Source organism: Mesocricetus auratus, unplaced genomic scaffold (genome assembly GCF_017639785.1).
Source record: "Mesocricetus auratus isolate SY011 unplaced genomic scaffold, BCM_Maur_2.0 Super-Scaffold_100676, whole genome shotgun sequence".
Classification (NCBI taxonomy): Eukaryota; Metazoa; Chordata; class Mammalia; order Rodentia; family Cricetidae; genus Mesocricetus; species Mesocricetus auratus.
The window spans coordinates 100,775,417-100,791,880 of record NW_024429266.1 but is presented as its reverse complement, the minus strand read 5'-3'; the positions used below and the strand labels follow the sequence as shown (position 1 = coordinate 100,791,880).

The 16,464-nt window shown below is 46.4% G+C and overlaps 2 protein-coding genes across 17 annotated transcripts in view; both read right to left on the bottom strand.

The window, feature by feature from the left end:
- Akap8l (A-kinase anchoring protein 8 like) overlaps positions 1-11,402 on the bottom strand; it is a 31,900-nt gene extending 20,498 nt beyond the window's left edge. For 2 of the 3 annotated variants that reach the window (XM_005083376.4, XM_005083377.4), the window contains exons 1-2: positions 11,272-11,401; positions 2,853-2,927 (exon numbers count right to left, since the gene is read on the bottom strand). In XM_005083376.4, the coding sequence (XP_005083433.1) occupies positions 2,853-2,927; positions 11,272-11,284 (88 nt within the window). In that variant the 5' untranslated portion in view covers positions 11,285-11,401. Of the gene's footprint in view, positions 1-2,852; positions 2,928-11,271 lie in introns of all 3 variants that reach the window. The other variant, XR_005873808.1, reaches the window with a different exon arrangement.
- Positions 11,403-14,507: 3,105 nt separating this feature from the next.
- Positions 14,508-16,464, bottom strand: part of Wiz (WIZ zinc finger) — a 28,170-nt gene continuing 26,213 nt past the window's right edge. For all 14 annotated transcript variants that reach the window (XM_013123037.3, XM_021234787.2, XM_021234789.2 and 11 more), the window contains one exon: positions 14,508-15,644. In XM_013123037.3, the coding sequence (XP_012978491.1) occupies positions 15,485-15,644 (160 nt within the window). In that variant the 3' untranslated portion in view covers positions 14,508-15,484. The remainder of the gene's footprint in view (positions 15,645-16,464) is intronic.

The following is a 16,464-nucleotide window of genomic DNA, read 5'->3' as shown; positions in this document are numbered from 1 at the left end:
GACTGGCAAAAGTTCCATGCCAGCTTGTGATACCAAACAAAACCCTGCCTCAAAAAGAGAGAGGCCCACAGTAAGCAACACCAATAGACCAACGGAACATGTTCTACTAGATCGACATGAAAGATTATAATCTACCTGCTCAATGACACCAGGTTGTGATTGATAATGTCGGATATCATCTGGACTAAAGCCCAAGTGGCTGGGTAGCCTGTGAGTGACTTTTCCTGATGGATCATTTGAGGTCAGAACCCACCCCGAATCTGGGCCACACCTTGTGGTGGCAGCCAAACACAAGGACATGGAGGAAGGAAGCTTTTGCTTTGTGTCTGCTTGCCCTCACTCTCACTGGCGAGCTCATCTGTCCTGATACCCAGACACCCCTTCGCTGGTTTGAGACCCTTCTTCTTCAGGATTCCAATGCAGACCGGAGACCAGCAGTTCCCCAGGAATCCTCCAGGACTCCAGCTGGATGAGAGTTGTTGAGACACCCAGTCTTGGGGACACTACCAGATTCTTGGCCTTTCCATCAGGAAATAGTCATTGTTGGATTACCTGTACCACAGCCTATAAGCCACTCTAATAAATGCTCAAATGCCCTTTTAATACGTGTGTGCGCACGTGCGCGCGTGCGTGCACGCACACACGCGCGCGCACACACACACACACACACACACACACACACACACACACACACACATACACACAGAGTCAATTCATCCTGATCCTTTAAAGAACCCTAACTAATACACAGGTAGATATCAACACAGAATCTATGATGTAACTCCAGTGCTAGGGGAGTCAATGTCTTCTCTTGGCTTCTGAGGGCACCAGGCACATAAGCAATGCACAGATATACATGTAGGCAAAACAGCCATATAAATTAAATTTTAAAAATGAAAAGAAATTAATGCCTTTAATCTTACTAGGCAGAAGCAGGCAAATCTGTGCGTTTAAGGCAAGCCTGGTCAACATAGCAAGTTCCACTCCAGACAGGGTTATAGAGTGAGACTTTGTGTCAAAACAAAACAAAAATCTCTTCAGGATTTACTTGGATAAAAAAAAATGATGCAATGATTTTAAAATTTTATGCACAGAAGCAAGCAAATTATAAGCAAGACTTTTTTTTTAAAGTAAGAAAAACCAGAAGTAGTGGTGCACACCTTTAATTCCTGCACTCAGGAGGTAGAGGCAGGTGGATCTCTGAGTTTGATGCTAGTCTGGTCTATATAGTGAGTTCCAGGACAGCAAGGGCTACAGAGAAACCCTGTCATGAAAAGCCCAAAAAGAGACAAGACAGGTGGAGCACACCTTTATTTATTTTTTTAAAGATTTTATTTATTTATTACATATACACCAGATTGAATTGTAGATGGTTGTCAGCCACCATGTGGTTGCTGGGAATTGAACTCAAGACCTCTGGAAGAGCAGTCAATGCTCTTAACCTCTGAGCCATCTCTCCAGCCCCCAGGTGGAGCACACCTTTAATCCCAGCACTCAGGAGGCAGAGGCAGGCGGGCCCTGTGAGTTCGATGCCAGCCAAGGCTACACAGTGAGAACCCCGGAATCCCTGTGTCAAACAAACAAACCAGAGAAAAGGAAGAATGAATCCAGGGGCTGAAGTGACAGCTCAGCACTTAAGAACACTTGCTGCTTTTGCACAGGGCCCTCTCAGCATCCACATGGTTAACTCATAACCATCTGTCCATTTCTACAGGTCCAATGCCTTCCTTCCATGGGCACTGCACACACAGGGTGCACAGACATACATGCAGGGAAAACACCCACATACATAAACAAACAAATCTAAAAAAGAAAGCTGGCAAAAACTTAAAATAAAAAGACAAATCCATGGGACTTAAGACTTAATAAATTTCAAGACTTATATCATCCAATAATTAACATAAATAGACAGACTTCAGAAATAGTAATAATTGATTTCCAATGTATACAAAGGTAATTCAACGGACTGACCTGAGTTCCATTCTGGAAGCCACACAGAGGTAGAAGTTGTCTCCTCTGACCTTCACATGCATGCGGTAGCACATACACATAAGTAAGTGCAAGGAAAGGGAAAGGCAGGGAGGAAACAGGCCACAGATGGCTCAGGAGGGCCCACGTGGTGAAAGAGGGCTGACTTCTGAGACCAGCCTTCCCAGCTCTGAGCAACAGGGCAGCACCTGTGGCACTCACTGGGCTGGGCGGCTACTTCTGCTTATTCACAGTTGATTACCAACTGGAAACTCCCTTCAATGTGTGTCCACTGGCTTAGCTACCCAGCTGTAATCTCAGAGATGCTGCTAGATAATGGCACACGGCAGTCTCTTCCATGGCAGGCTACTGCCAAGACCCCGGGGGAGGGGCGGGGGAGCGCTGATGGCCTCTCCCCATCAACCTTTTCCAGTTGTATTCAGCAGAAGATGCCTCTGAATGTACTGAACACAAAATCATAAGTTTTCTCAAAGCACTATGATTTTTTTTGCAAAATTTATTTTGTAACTCAATTGTATTGTTCTCTAGTAAAAACTTTGTAGACAACAATGTCATATGTTCCAATGTCAAAAACTGTTAAGACTTTCTCTTCTTCCCAGATCCTCAAGGGAGGTTTACTTTGGTCAAGAACCATATTTCTTCCATAAAATGTGAAAAAGTCCAACAAGTCAATGTTTTGCAGGCTAGCTTGCTCAGTGATACAGCTATCATTTACAGACTGCCCCAAAGACGCACAGCTATTCAAACGGACCTCAGTTCCATTACCAGTCTGGGCTGGCTGAATTAAGCAAGACAGGGTGACGACAAAGCCAAAAGCAGCCAAGCAGAAGGCAGAGCGCTGTCTCCTACCAGGCCACACTTACCATAATCACAGGTGGGCTGGGCGCTGCTGTCAGAGTATGTCGACTGCAAAGTGGTTTCGGATCCTTGGACAAAACCTAAACATATGCACAAAGTGGTTAATTTCTCCCAAAACCAGCCACAGGAAAGCGACTGACATACCATTTTAATAGACTAGCTGGCAGGTCTTCTTTCAGATGAGAAACCTCTAAAACCTGTAGATCCCATACTTTAATTTAACCTCTGAACACAACCAGTGGAAAGGCAGTCATGTTTAACTTGCTACACCGACTACTGAAAATGTGTAAACATTTAAGTTACTAGTCTACTGTGGTGAATGAGTACCCAAGTTATCATTCTATTACATAAGGAAAACACATTATCGCTGTAAGAAAAGCTACCTCCATCTCAAACAAAAGTGAGGTTAGTTTAAAAATTATGTTAATGTCGAGTCGGGCGTTGGTGGCGCACGCCTTTAATCCCAGCACTCAGGAGGCAGAGGCAGGCGGATCTCTGTGAGTTCGAGGCCAGGCTGGACCGACAGCCTCCAAAACAGGGAAACCCTGTCTCGTAAAACCAAAAAAAAAAAAATTATGTTAATGTCAAAAACCCTTCCTCTACCTGGCTATTTTTTTTGAGATAGGGTCTCATTCTGTACCACAGACTAGTGTCAAATTCACAGTATTTTTCTTGTTTCAGTCGCCTAGGCACTAGTTACTACAAGCATAAGCCACCACACCTGACTTACACTGCTAAGTTTCTCCCATATGAAGAAGTGTGCGCTGCCTGGAATGGGGGAACACATCTGTTAGCCTGAAACTTAAGAGGAAGGGTCGGGGCTAACGAGATGGTTCAGTGGGTAAGAGCACTGGCTGCCATTCCAGAGGACCTGGGTTCAATTCCCAGTACTCATATGGCAGTTCACACCTGTCTGTAACTCAGTTCCAGGGAATCTGACACGCTCAGACCAATGCACATAAAATTAAATAAATATAAAAAAAGAGTAAGGATCGTTAGATGTCCAAGACCAGGCTTGACTACACAAGATCCTACCTTAAAAAACAAATAGAAGTGTGTATTAGCAGGGCAATGTGGTACACACCTTTTATCTCAGCACTCAGGAGGCAGAGGCAGGTGGATGTGTGAGTTTGAGCCCAGACTAGTCTACAGAGTGAGTTCCAGGGCAGCCAGGGCTACATGGTGAGATCCTGTCTCAAAACAAAACACGACAATAAAAAAATGTCTATCAGCTTGGTGTGTTGTTAAGGATGAAACCCAGGACATTAAGCATGTTGGGCATTCTATCTCTGAGTTTTATACGTAGACCTCATTACTAAAACATAATTACCTGTGTTTGGCATGTTTATATGGAATTAAGTATACTATACGTAGTATGAGCATATCTAGCCTTAAATCTGGTTGGTTGGTTTGTCATTATGGTTTTTCTGAGTCAGGATTTCTCTTGTAGCCTGGCTGTCCTGGAACTTGCTCTACAGACCTGCTTGCTCTAGCCTGCCTCTGCCTCATGAGTGCTGGTACTAAAGGAGTGGACCACCATAGTCAGCTCTGTCCTAAAATGTTACAGTCTCAAAACCTAAAACCTTCTGGTCTTTGTTCTCAAAGTTGATTTATTTTATGCATGGGTCATTTTGCCTGAGCATGACAAGCGTGGTGGCTAGATGGCATCAGACCCCGAGGAAGCAGAGCTACAGACAATTGTGAGTTGACATGTGGGTGCTAGGAACTAAACCCAGGTCCTCTGGAAGAGTAACTGGTGCTCTAGCACCCTAGGTTTTTGTTTGCTTGTTTTGTTTTTTAAGACAGATCTCTGTACATACTTGGAACTGATCTTGAACTCATCACTCTCTGTCCTCAGTTTCCAGAGTGATGGGATTACAACCATGCCTGATATTAAAATCTAAACTTTCTAACTGCCAGCTTCAGGCTACAAGAGGAATATTCTACACCTGACTTGACCTTATGTGACAAGTTGCAATCCAAATGCAAGTAAACAAGTATTATTTTATAAAAATTACCTTCAGGCAGCTGGGTGTGGTATGGTGGTACACATGTGTAATCTCAACACTCAGGAGGCAGAGATAGGGATCTTTTTTAGTTCAAGGCCACTGGTCTACATAAAAGTTCCAAGCCAGCCAGGTCTACACACTGAGACCCTGTTTCAAAAATAAAACACAAACAAAAACTTTCAGGTTGTGTACAGGGTGCATGTGACACAGAAATGATTTACTGTTTAGTCTTGGGTCATTAGGGATATTCCAAAATAAAAATAATAATCTGAAAGTACTTTGGGTTCCAAGCATTTGGATAAGGGACACTCACCTACTCTGGAGTAGTCACTATGAAGCTGTACATGGTACACCTGTAACCCTATACTCTGGCAAAGCAGAGGCAGGAGGATTATGAGTTCTAGGCATGCCTATTTTACATAGAGAGGCCTTGTCTAATACAAGATATATATGTATATATCTTCTATATCTTTTCACACTTAGTGTTGAAATAATTATTAAGAACCACCAAGAGCTGGGAAGTGGTGAGCACACCTTTAATCCCAGCACTTGGAAGGCAGATGCAGGAGGATCTCAGTAAGTTTGAGGCCAGCCTGGTCTACAAAGTGAGTTCCAGGACAGCAGGGACTGTTACACAAAGGAACCCTGTATCGAAAAACCAAGGGAAAAAAAAGGGAATCACTAAGCCCATGACTCAAATACCAATGACAGCACTTCCAAATCTGGGTTCAAATTCCCATACAGTTGTTCAATGGAAGACTTACAATCTAAGTACTAGCATTCATGAGGCTGAGGCAGGACCACCATGATTCAAGGCACTGGAATGTAGACTGAGATACCCCGCCCTCCCCCAAAGAAAAACCCCACAATAATAACCAACACTCAACTCTGAACAAGTGCTTCCCTGCTGGATGTTTTAGCTACATACCTCACTTCCCCCTCATCAAAGCCAGCACAGGGAGATCTCATTCCCTGTCCAAAGTTCTTAAAAAGCATCTACTCTCAAATCCAAAAACTTCTGCAAATCCGGACTCTCAGAACTGGGGATGATGTTGGATAAATCATTTGACTACAATGCATAAGGCTTCCATCCCCAGCACTTCACGAACACAGCAAGTGCCCTCTGCAAACGTCAACAAACACACACCAGGGCCAAAGGGACCTGGAGGAACAGGCACCGTTTATGAATGTGGTACAAAATTAGTGTGGCTCTTACGTGTGGCCTTGGGATGACCCCAGACCTCTGGCATGCTAAGCCAACACTAGTCACTAAGCTGTAACCTAGTCCCTAGTGGATTCAATTACAGGGTACCACCCTGACCCCATGCTTCCTTCTCCAAGCTAGAATTCCAAATAAGTTCAGCTGCAAGGGCTGCAAATAAGAAAACTGTGGGGGCTGGAGAGATGGCTCAGAGATTAAGAGCACTGACTGCCCTTCCAGAGGTCCTGAGTTCAATTCCCAGCAACCACAGCCATCTACAATTCAATCTGGTGCCCTCTTCTGGTATGTAGGCAGAACCCTGAATATGTAATAAGTAAATCCTAAAAAAAAAAAAAAGAGCTGGTGTTGGTGGCACACGCCTTTAATTCTAGCACGCGGGAGGCAGAGGCAGACGGAGCTCTGTGAGTTCGAGGCCAGTGTGGTCTACAGAGCGAGTTCCAGGACAGCCTCCAAAGCAATACAGAGAAACCCTGTCTCGAAAAAAACAAAAATCAAAAAAAACTGTGGACTCAGCTTCAGCTTTACTTTCCAAGGAAGAAACAGAGCCTGGTCTTGGGGAAGGAGAAAACACAAACACAGAGATTGACTCTTTGCAATCCTGCCTGAAGAGGCTGTATTCAATTAGATTTTCCCTGTAGGGGCCCAGGGCCTTCCCATGATAGTGAAATTTCAAGTACTGATAATTTAATAACTGTCTATAATGACTTGAGAGAAGGCTCAGTGATTAAGAATATTGCCTGTTCTTCCCGAGGATGGGGGTCCAAACCCAGAAACCATGGTGTGGCTCACAATCATCTGTAACTCCAGTTTTATGGATTTGACACACATAGTGGTGCACAGACATATATTCAGGCAAAACACTCACATGTACAAAATTAAATAAACTAATTTATTTAACAAACAAACAAACAGGCCCACGGAGGGGCTGGACAGATGGCTCAAGAGTTAAGAGAAACTGCTGTTCAGTCATGAGGACTAAAGTCAGATCCGAGAATCCAGGTCAGGCAGCTCACAGCCACCTGTTAACTCCAGCTCCAAGGGATCCAATGTCCTCTTCTGGTCTCCAGGGGCACCTTTATACATGTCTGGTACACTCACACAAACACATAAATGCACAAAGACAAATGCAAATAAAATAAAATTCAAATAAGTAAAACAACAAAGCCACTGAAAGCAAGGCTGGGGAAATAGCTCAGCTAGTAAAATGCTTGTTGTACAAGCATCAAGACCCGAGTATCACTCCAGACCCACATAAAAGGATGGTGGTGCAATTCTGAGAACTGGGGAGGACAACACAAATGACTCCTTGGGCTTGCCGACCAGCCAGCTTAGTGTAATTAGAAGTTTTAGGCTAATGGAACCCTGCTCAAAAAGACTAAGGTAGCTGGGACCAGAAAAATGACACCAAAGTTGACCTCTGGCTTATACACACACCTGTACACATATGTGTGTATATACAACACTAAACATGAAAAATAGTCACTAGGGAGTTCACGTATAGAAAATAATCAGGATGACGCAGCCAATCCCAACTTTTCCACTTTTTTTTTCCTCTTTTAAATCTGCAACAGCACTGCTACCAAAATGCTCCCAGGCTTTATGTAATATGGTAATTTTTGAGGTCTCACTGCATTGCTTGAGCTATGTAGCGTGGTTTGTTTTCGGGATCCCCTGCCCCCAGAGGTGAGGATCTAATTCAGGGACCTGAACTCCACTACTGAACCATATCTCTAGGCTTGTTTGTTCACTACAGTCTAGATACATAACCTCAAATCCTTAAATCTGTCTCCAGTCCCCAAATGCTGGGATTACAGGAATGCACCATGATGTGGTAGGTAGTTGCTTATTGAGCGAGCACTCAACCACTGCACTGAATCTCCAGTCCTCTGTTTTACTTTGCATTTTGAGATGTATTCACTTAGTTGCTCAAATTCACTCTGTAACCCTGGCAGGTGTTTAACTTCTGAGCTTGTGTCATTTAGAACACAATGGCAAGAAATCTGTTCATAGTTAAGAGAGACGCACCCCCCCAATGTTTTCAATCCTCTATTAGCTGAACTCACAAACACAAAACTTACAGATGTAGAAGGCTAAGTATACTCTAACTGTAATGAAATGCCACATCTTGACAAACACACACTCTGAGTTTGGCGAGAAAACTGCAGAGCAAAGAGTTTGTGCTCACTCATGAGACAGTCTTAGCTTTTCCCTGAACAAAACACTAGAGATAGGGACTGACAGGTGGGACAAACCTGCATTCCCGATACCAGACAGGTAGGCAGACAGAGACAGAGACAGACAGACAGACACAGAGTGAGAACTTGTCAGGCAACCCTGAGGCTCCATCCCCAGTGTTGCAAATACAGAGAGATGGAGAAGGATACTAACAACCATCCTCTGAGATGAACTACAATGATTCTGCCTTCCTGAGATGATAGTCTCCCTCACCCCCAATCTGGAGTAACAGAGTAGCTAGTGTGACCACTAAGTCATGCAGAAATGACTTGACTTTGAGTCTTCTGGAGTGTTCCTTCTTGGATCTTTCTAGTCTGGGGAGACTTCTGGTGGCCCTACAGAGCAACCCACATGGCAAACCACCACAGCTAGCATTAAGTGGTCAGATACAGGAGTTTGAGTCATGCTAGAAGTGGGGACTGCAGTACCAGACAAGTTTTCAGATGACAACTGTTGCACTAAATGTAACCTAGGCTAGAACCACCAGCTACAGCACTTGTGGTATTCTGAACCCAATGAAGTTGTGAGGTAAGTGTTCTATAAAAAGACCAGTACGGGCTGGAGAGATGGCTCAGAGGTTAAACACATTGACTGCTCTTCCAGAGGCCCCGAGCTCAATTCCCAACAACCACATGGTGGCTCACAACCATCTGTAATGAGATCTGTTGCCCTCTTCTGGAGTGCAGGCATACATGCAGGCAAAATGCTGTATACATAATAAATAAATAAATAAATCTAAAGGAAAAAACATGTCAGACCTTTTTTTGAAGGCCTGATCAAACCCCTCCTCCGTGTTTCTCCTGTTCCCATCCTCCCCACTTCATACTAGAAATGGGTTCCATGAATGTGTTGCTCTTGCAGAGAACTGAGTTCAGTTTCCAGTACCAGCATATCAGCTCACTACCATCTATAGCTCCAACTCCAGAGGATCCGACACGCTCTTCTGGCTTCTATGGACATCCACACACATGTGCACACAGACATACACATAGTAACAGTGGCATATACTTCAAAGCTTCCAGGACTTAACCTCTAAGTTACACTAAAGTCAGTAACCTTTTATGAGTTTTTTGATAGAGTTAATATAGCCCAGGCCAGTCTTGAATTTACATCCCTGTCTCTCAAGTGCTGGGATTATAAGAACGTACCACAAAGCCAAGCTTTCTGGTTGGCTTCTTTAAAGGGAAAGAACCACATTATAAAGTTACTGCTAGCTGTTTAGTCTAAGGAGAGGAAGAGGAAACTAATGATCTCATTAGCCTGGCTACTTCAGTGCCCACAAAACCCAGGGTTACAGCCTACAAAACCTGGAGCTGAAATTCAAACTTGGCCATTAGTGAACTAATTCCATTATCAAGCTATCCAATAAGACCCAATCAGTCATCCTCCTGTTCTTCAGTAGCCCTGTTTCTAAATGCAGAACTGTTTTCAATTCTTCATCAGACCTGGTGAAGAGAATTACATCTTAATTCTAGCGACATCAAGCATGAGTTCTACGTAGTGACGTTCCTTTCTAACTAATATTGCTGAAAAACCTCCCAACACTCTTACCTAACCTCAGATGTTTAGCACACACAAAAATATTGGTGGTGGAAGCCACACTAGGCACTTCAGGGTGCAGGGCAGCAGCCTCCCTTTTATCCACTAGATGTCAGTAGCACTACTGCAAACCAGAGACGAGACAACAAAACAGGACTCTAGATGTCATCAAATGTCCCCCTGGGGGTTGGAGGCAGGCGGAATCACCCTGATCGAGAACCACAGGCCTAGGGGATGGTTGTTAGAAAACCTAAGGTTCTTCGAAAGCTTCTGAAGAACTGGCATAAGGGGCCTCACACAGAAGCTTAGGTTCCATTCAAAGCCTTGAACATTCCCAGCAGAATGTGGGTTACCCAGCAACCACATAAATTCAAGCCTGAAATACCTACAGCGAAGTGGGAGGCGCTGACTGATAAGTTTCATTGGTCACTGCCAAGGCAAACCCAGGCAGGCTTGGCAGCTCACTCCGGAATGATTGACAGTCACTCAAGCATATTCCACACCCCCTCACCCTGCTCATCACCCACCTTCCGCTTTGCTCAAACACCACCGATCTCCCTATAGCAAGATCTAAGGAGGTAGGCTGTTCCAGTCCAGGACGTTTTACAGCAACGGCTATCTTCACTCTCTCTTATTCCGCTTACATTTCTTCTTAAATCTCATCCCTTCCCAGAGGCTGGGATGGCTGGATCCCTTCAGGATACCCAGAGCCCAAGAATACGGCGAGCACTCAGTTATAGGTCTACTGATGTCTGCCCTCGACTATAAGCTGCTTAAGAAATTTCTGTCAGTATTCCCAATGCCTATTTATCACCTTTTCGTTGAGCTGAATGAATTAATGTGGGAAACCGTCATTCCTCGCCAAGGTTTCAAGTTCAGTCCCTTCAGCCCCCTGCATAGCCCAGCCCCTTCACGTATTTACTGATCTCCCCCCGGGGCCTGGCGCTTCTCCTAGCTTTGGACCAGATGAAGAGGGGAGTGGCATCTGAGGAAGAACTGGCGACGTTTTGCACCGAAACTGTGCGGGGAAGGCAATGGCGACAGCAGCTGAGGCCACAGGCTGTCTCAAAAGCTCGGGCCTAAGAAGCGACGTCTTCGGCCGTGGAGATCCCTGGGGCACTAGCCAGGGACGTGGGCGGTGGGAGCTGGGACCTAACGCCGAGGCTCGGCTCGGGGCCTACGGTCACAGAAGACACAAGCAAGGCATCGAGTAGCCAGGCGTCCGGGATGCCCGGCTGAGGTCACAGGGAGCCGAGACTTGAGGGATGCGACCCCGAAGCGAATGGCCTGAGGCGCCATTTTGTGACCGCAGAGAGCAGTGACCGCGACGCCACGGGAGGCGTGGGCGAGCCTGGCGTGACTCGGCCCGTCTTTGTCCCGCCCCGGCCCGGAGCGCGCCCTTCACCCTGCTGGGCCTACCTGTGTAGCTCATGGCGGCAGCCAACAGCCAAGCCGCAGACCCAGACCGCTACTCTGCGCGTCTGACGCCACAACAATCTCTGGGGCCTCTGCTACACACGACCAGCCCGCCTCCTGGTCTCATTGGCTTGTGTCGGCCTCGGACTTCACGCCCATTGGGCAGGCTGGCTGTCTATTTCTTATACCTCTTCGCAACAGTGGTTGGCGATACTGCCAACCCCTGGTGGCCCCGCCCCACCCCCGCCTCCTGTTAACCAAAGTCTGCGCTGATAGGCCAAGGGGAGACGACGGAGAGGTAGGGTTCGAAGGGGCGGAGCTACGTGCAACCCGGTGGCCCGAGCGCACGCCTGGCGGGTGCCGGGTGTCTCTTCGCTGGACACCCGCCAGCTGCAGCCCAAGCGATTGTCCTGAGCTCCGCCACTGAAATGCTAGTCAAAGCCGTTCTTGTATTCTTTTGACCTTCAGTTCCTGAACGAGAATGGTAAAGTCACACTGAAATGAGAACATTAAGATCTAACTGCTAAACAAGGTCCTGACAAATATTCCGTGAGATAATGTTTACATAAATGAGTCTGGGCACGTGTGGTTAGGTGACTCCTGTAATGGCCTCGAGTTTGAGGCCAGACTATGCTATATGAGTTCTAAGGCACTCCAGGTTACACAGAGACCGTCTCACGGAGGTGAAAAGGCTGGGACCAGGTTCACAAAGGATTATTTTCACATTATTTATCACATAACACATCTGTTATGGGTTGTAAGCGTTGAGGATGTAGCTCGGTGGTAGAGCACTTTGTCCTAGCGTGTATGGGAGGCCTGTGTGAAGTCCCCAACACCGCTAAATATAGAGATGCACGTTTAAATAGACAAAGCTTGGTCATGGTAGCTCACACCTATAATCTCAGCACTTGGGAGACGGAGCCTGGAGGAACATGGTTGAGCATAAGACCATGTTTCAAAAATTAATAGTTGGGCTTGGTGGCACATGCCTTTAATCCCAACACTCAGTGGAAAGCATCTCTCAGTGAGTGCAAGCACAGCTTATTTTATATAGCAGATTATGGCTAGCCAGGGTCACCTCTGTCTCAAAAAAATTGTGGCGATTTGTTATGCAAGTAATATGTCTAAATGCTTGTATTATTGCAAATGCTTCACACATGAGACCCTGTGCTCAATGCTCAGTTCCACAAAAGCGCAGCTAAAAAATTGTGGCTATTTGTTATGCAAGCAATATGTCTAAATGCTTATATTATTGCAAATGCTTCACACATGAGACCCTGTGCTCAATGCTCCGTTCCACAAAACAAAAAGCACAGCTAAGTTCCAGCCTTGCTCTAAGCACCATACCTGGCTGTGTGGAAGTCACCATGAGAGGATGGCAATTCCTGGGAGGGACACTGTAAGTAAACTTAACATTTGGGAAACTGCATCAAGCTGTGCCTTATGCACCTTTTTTTGTGTTGGGAAATCTTTAAAGTAGGGTGCCCTATTAGTATTAAGTAATGGTATCAATTAAACTTTTTAGGGTTATGTATGTCTGCGCAACCACGTGCATCCCTAATGCCTGAGGTGGTCATAAGAGGGTACTGAGCTGCCATGTGGGTTCTAGGAACTAGTCCAGGTCTTCTGCAAGAGCAGTGTGTGTGTGTGCTCTTTGCCACTGAGCCATCTCTCAGTCCTTGTTACCAGCCAGTTTCTTTAGGGACAATAATAATGGCGTTCTGTGAAAGTCTAGATCCTTCAAAGAAACATACTGAATTACAGTTGATAGGATAGCCAGAAATGCGCTTTGTCATAATTTAGATGGGGAAGGGGAGGTATAGTTGCTGTGATTAACAAGGGCTTGTTTTACTTCCCAGACTTTTGCAGACCTGTGGCCCCAAACCCATGAAGACAGTCATTTGCATTGCACTCTGCATGTGAATGAAGCAGAGGTCTGCTTTATGTGTTACTGCTTTGGGGTGCCACAGTGACGTCCCAACAAGGTAGGGCCCCATGATATCGCCTCTAGATCCTGTAGTTTGTTTTGTGGCAAATGCCACAGCCATCATTTCACCCAAGATTTTCTTTAATTTCTGATGTCCTAATGGCTTCCTAATGGCTTGAGATCAAGCCATTCAAGGGTCAAGGCTGCTTCTTTTGAGACCATAGAGTCGTTTAAGCAAAGATTTGTTATGCCTGTTAAACTCTCCTCCCCAGGCAGAGGCATAGGAAGGGAGGCTGAGAAAAAACAGGGCTGGGTAGGGGCCTGCTGCTGTCCACACCCCATGAGATCATTTCCACTTGCCAGCACTTGGCTGGTTAGTGAAAATGATGAACAGACACATGAGATAAAAAAGTAGGAGCCAACAGAATCTTAAAAACCTCAGAAATGTTCAATGAACATTAGCCGAGCAAGAAAATATGGTTAAGCCAGGCGTGGTGGCATAGGCCTTTAGTCCCTTGGGAGACAGAGGCAGGCCAATCTCTGTAAATTCAAGGACAGCTTGGATTACAAAGTGAGTTCTAGGACAGCCAGAGCTGTTACACAGAGAAACCCTGTCTGGAAAAACCTAAAAGCATTGTAAAAAGTTATAATCAGGCCAGGCAGTAGCAGCGCATGCCTTTAATCCCAGCATTCGGATCTCTTGGAGTTCAAAGCCAGCTCTACAGAACTAGTTCCAGGACAGCCAGGGCTACACAAACCCTGTCTTGAAATATAAAATAAATGATTAAAACAAAAACAAAACTCCTTTCCTTCTTATTTGGATTCATATGTCTCTTCTTAACGTTTACCTCAAATCTAGGGAGATATATACGCTCAGTGACAGAACACTTCTGTGGAATGTTCGAAGCCTGGATAAGGTCTCCAGCACTGTACTTAAAGATAGCCGAGTCCCAACTCTGCACCTCATTCCCACCCAAAGCTCCCAGCAGATGTGTACATCTACCCAACACCTCCAAGGAGTTCCTTCCCTGGGTAATAACACCAAGGCAAGAACCATTCCTGCAGGCTGTTGGTGAAACCCAATCAGCCCTGTGTCTTGGCTCCCTTCCCAAACCAGCCTACCATAGCCACCCCCCCCCCAATACCAAGGGCCAACAGCTGAGAACTTGGGCTTATCCTCATCTGTGTCTGGTCAATTTGGTGGCCAGCAGGGAAACCCAGGGACTCTGGCCAGGCACAACGCTGATCCCCAGCCCCAGCTATCAGCCAGTGCCAGCCTGTCCACAGAAAAACACACACTGGCTGCCTGCCCTGGGGTGTTTCCAGAAGAGAAATTTAATCTAATTTACATATTTCTAGGTACATCGTTAACCAAAAGATGGCCACTGAAAAAGGTTAAAAGGTCAATTAGCTCCCGGTGTCTAGCTGGCCCAGGATTGCAAAATAAAAAGATCCATGTTCCTTATTCTCTACACAAAACGCGTTTTTTTTTTTTAAAAAAGTGAAAGATCTAGGGAGCTCTACATAGAAAGCAACAGTGAAAAGGGGGAGGGTGGCAGGGGTGGGGGAGGAGATCCCACCCCTCACTCTACCCTCCCAGCCCTGGAGCCCCTGAGGCTCTGACATGGCAGGAGGCAGCTGTCAGCTCTGAGCTCTTCCAAGCTAGGAAGGCCCCTTTTTGGGGGGCAGCCAACAAGAATTTCCGTGGCATTGTGGGCTCAGTGGGGGCTCCCAGGCCCTAGTGGGTTAGCAGAGGGAGCATGGATTCCCCTGAGCAAGCACCGTGGCATGATGTGGTCGTTTGACTTGGGAACTGTGGGGGCTAGAGCAGATCCCAGGTCTCACGAGGTGCGCGTGCGTGTTTGTTTGCCTGTGCATGAGTGAGAATAGATATTCATGGGGACAAGAGGGAACAGGGGTCTTTGGGGTCTTTGCAAATGGCCACGGATGGCAGACATAGCCCTGCCTGGTTGCTATACACAGGGAAGTGCTGTTCTCCCCTGTAACCAGATTGGCCACCACCAAAGGCCTGGCTACTACCCCTGCTGGATCAACCAGTGGGCTCAAGGAGGGTACCCTTGCGGCCCCAGAGTCCTCAGGCTGGGGGAAGGGTGGCTAGCTGGCTCCCGGCGCCCAGGTTGTAGTGTGCCCGGCCCCCGAGGGGCGCCGGTTTGAGGTTTTGGCTTGCTCCTTTGGAAACGGAAACGTAGGAGGGAAACGGGGGAAGAGGACACAGAGGAGAAACAGGAGGGGATAGGTGGTACAAGAGGGAACTGGAATGCTTGTATGTTAGGGCGCCTCGACAGCTGCTGTCTGTGCCTGTGGGGCCTGGGGCTCCTCAGGCGGAGGGTCTGCTTTGGAGAAGTTCATCTCCAGGATGTGCCGCTGTAAATGCCGCACCCAGTCTTCCTGGATGGAGAGCGGGCCCTGGAATTCCACTTCACAGAACCTGTATAGGAAAACAGAGAACGGAAGTGCCACTGCTTCAAAGAAAGGCAGGAGTGTAGTCCAGTCCAAGTGCTTGGGCATATCTACCACTACACAGTGTAGATATGTCAAGACCCTGCAGGACTCAAGGGAATTAGTGTCTCCCAGTGGACAGTCACCTCTTCTAGTGTGGAGTAATGGCAAGATCTGCTGGGCATGAAGTCTTTAGTGCTAGTTAAGCAGGGGACTCTCCAAATGCCCCTGTCACCGATGAGCATACTCTGAGATGGTGGTGGATACAGAGAAGCGAAGCCTGTTTAACTTTCACAAGAACCATCCTTCCTCTTCCTATGGTAGCCTTAAGCTAGGCCTCCAACGAACATACACCTAGAGCTTGAGCTCTGGGCCTCCAGAGAGTCAGGTTGAAATTTTACTTTTTCTATTTTTTTAGGAGACATGGTCTCTAACTCTGTAGCTCATGCTGGCCCAGAAATTATGTAATCCAGCTGGACTTATACTCGTGACAATCTTGTCTCAGCCTCCCAAGTACTAGGTTGATAGGCCTGAATCATCATGCTCAGCTTGGATACTACTTTTGACTTGGCCTGTATTATATAGCCTGAGTTGAATCAACTCAGGTCTCAAAAGTCCCTATTTGCTGGTGTCTGATGTGTCTGGTGTGTGTACTAAATTCAGTGTTCATAACAAATTTATCAAGAAGGCTTGAATTAAAAATTTTTTAAGGGTTTTACCTTGCAGCCCTAGCTGGCCTGGAACCCTATGTAGACCAAGCTGACCTTGAACTTAGATCTGCCTGCCTCTGCTTCCCAAGTGCTGGAATT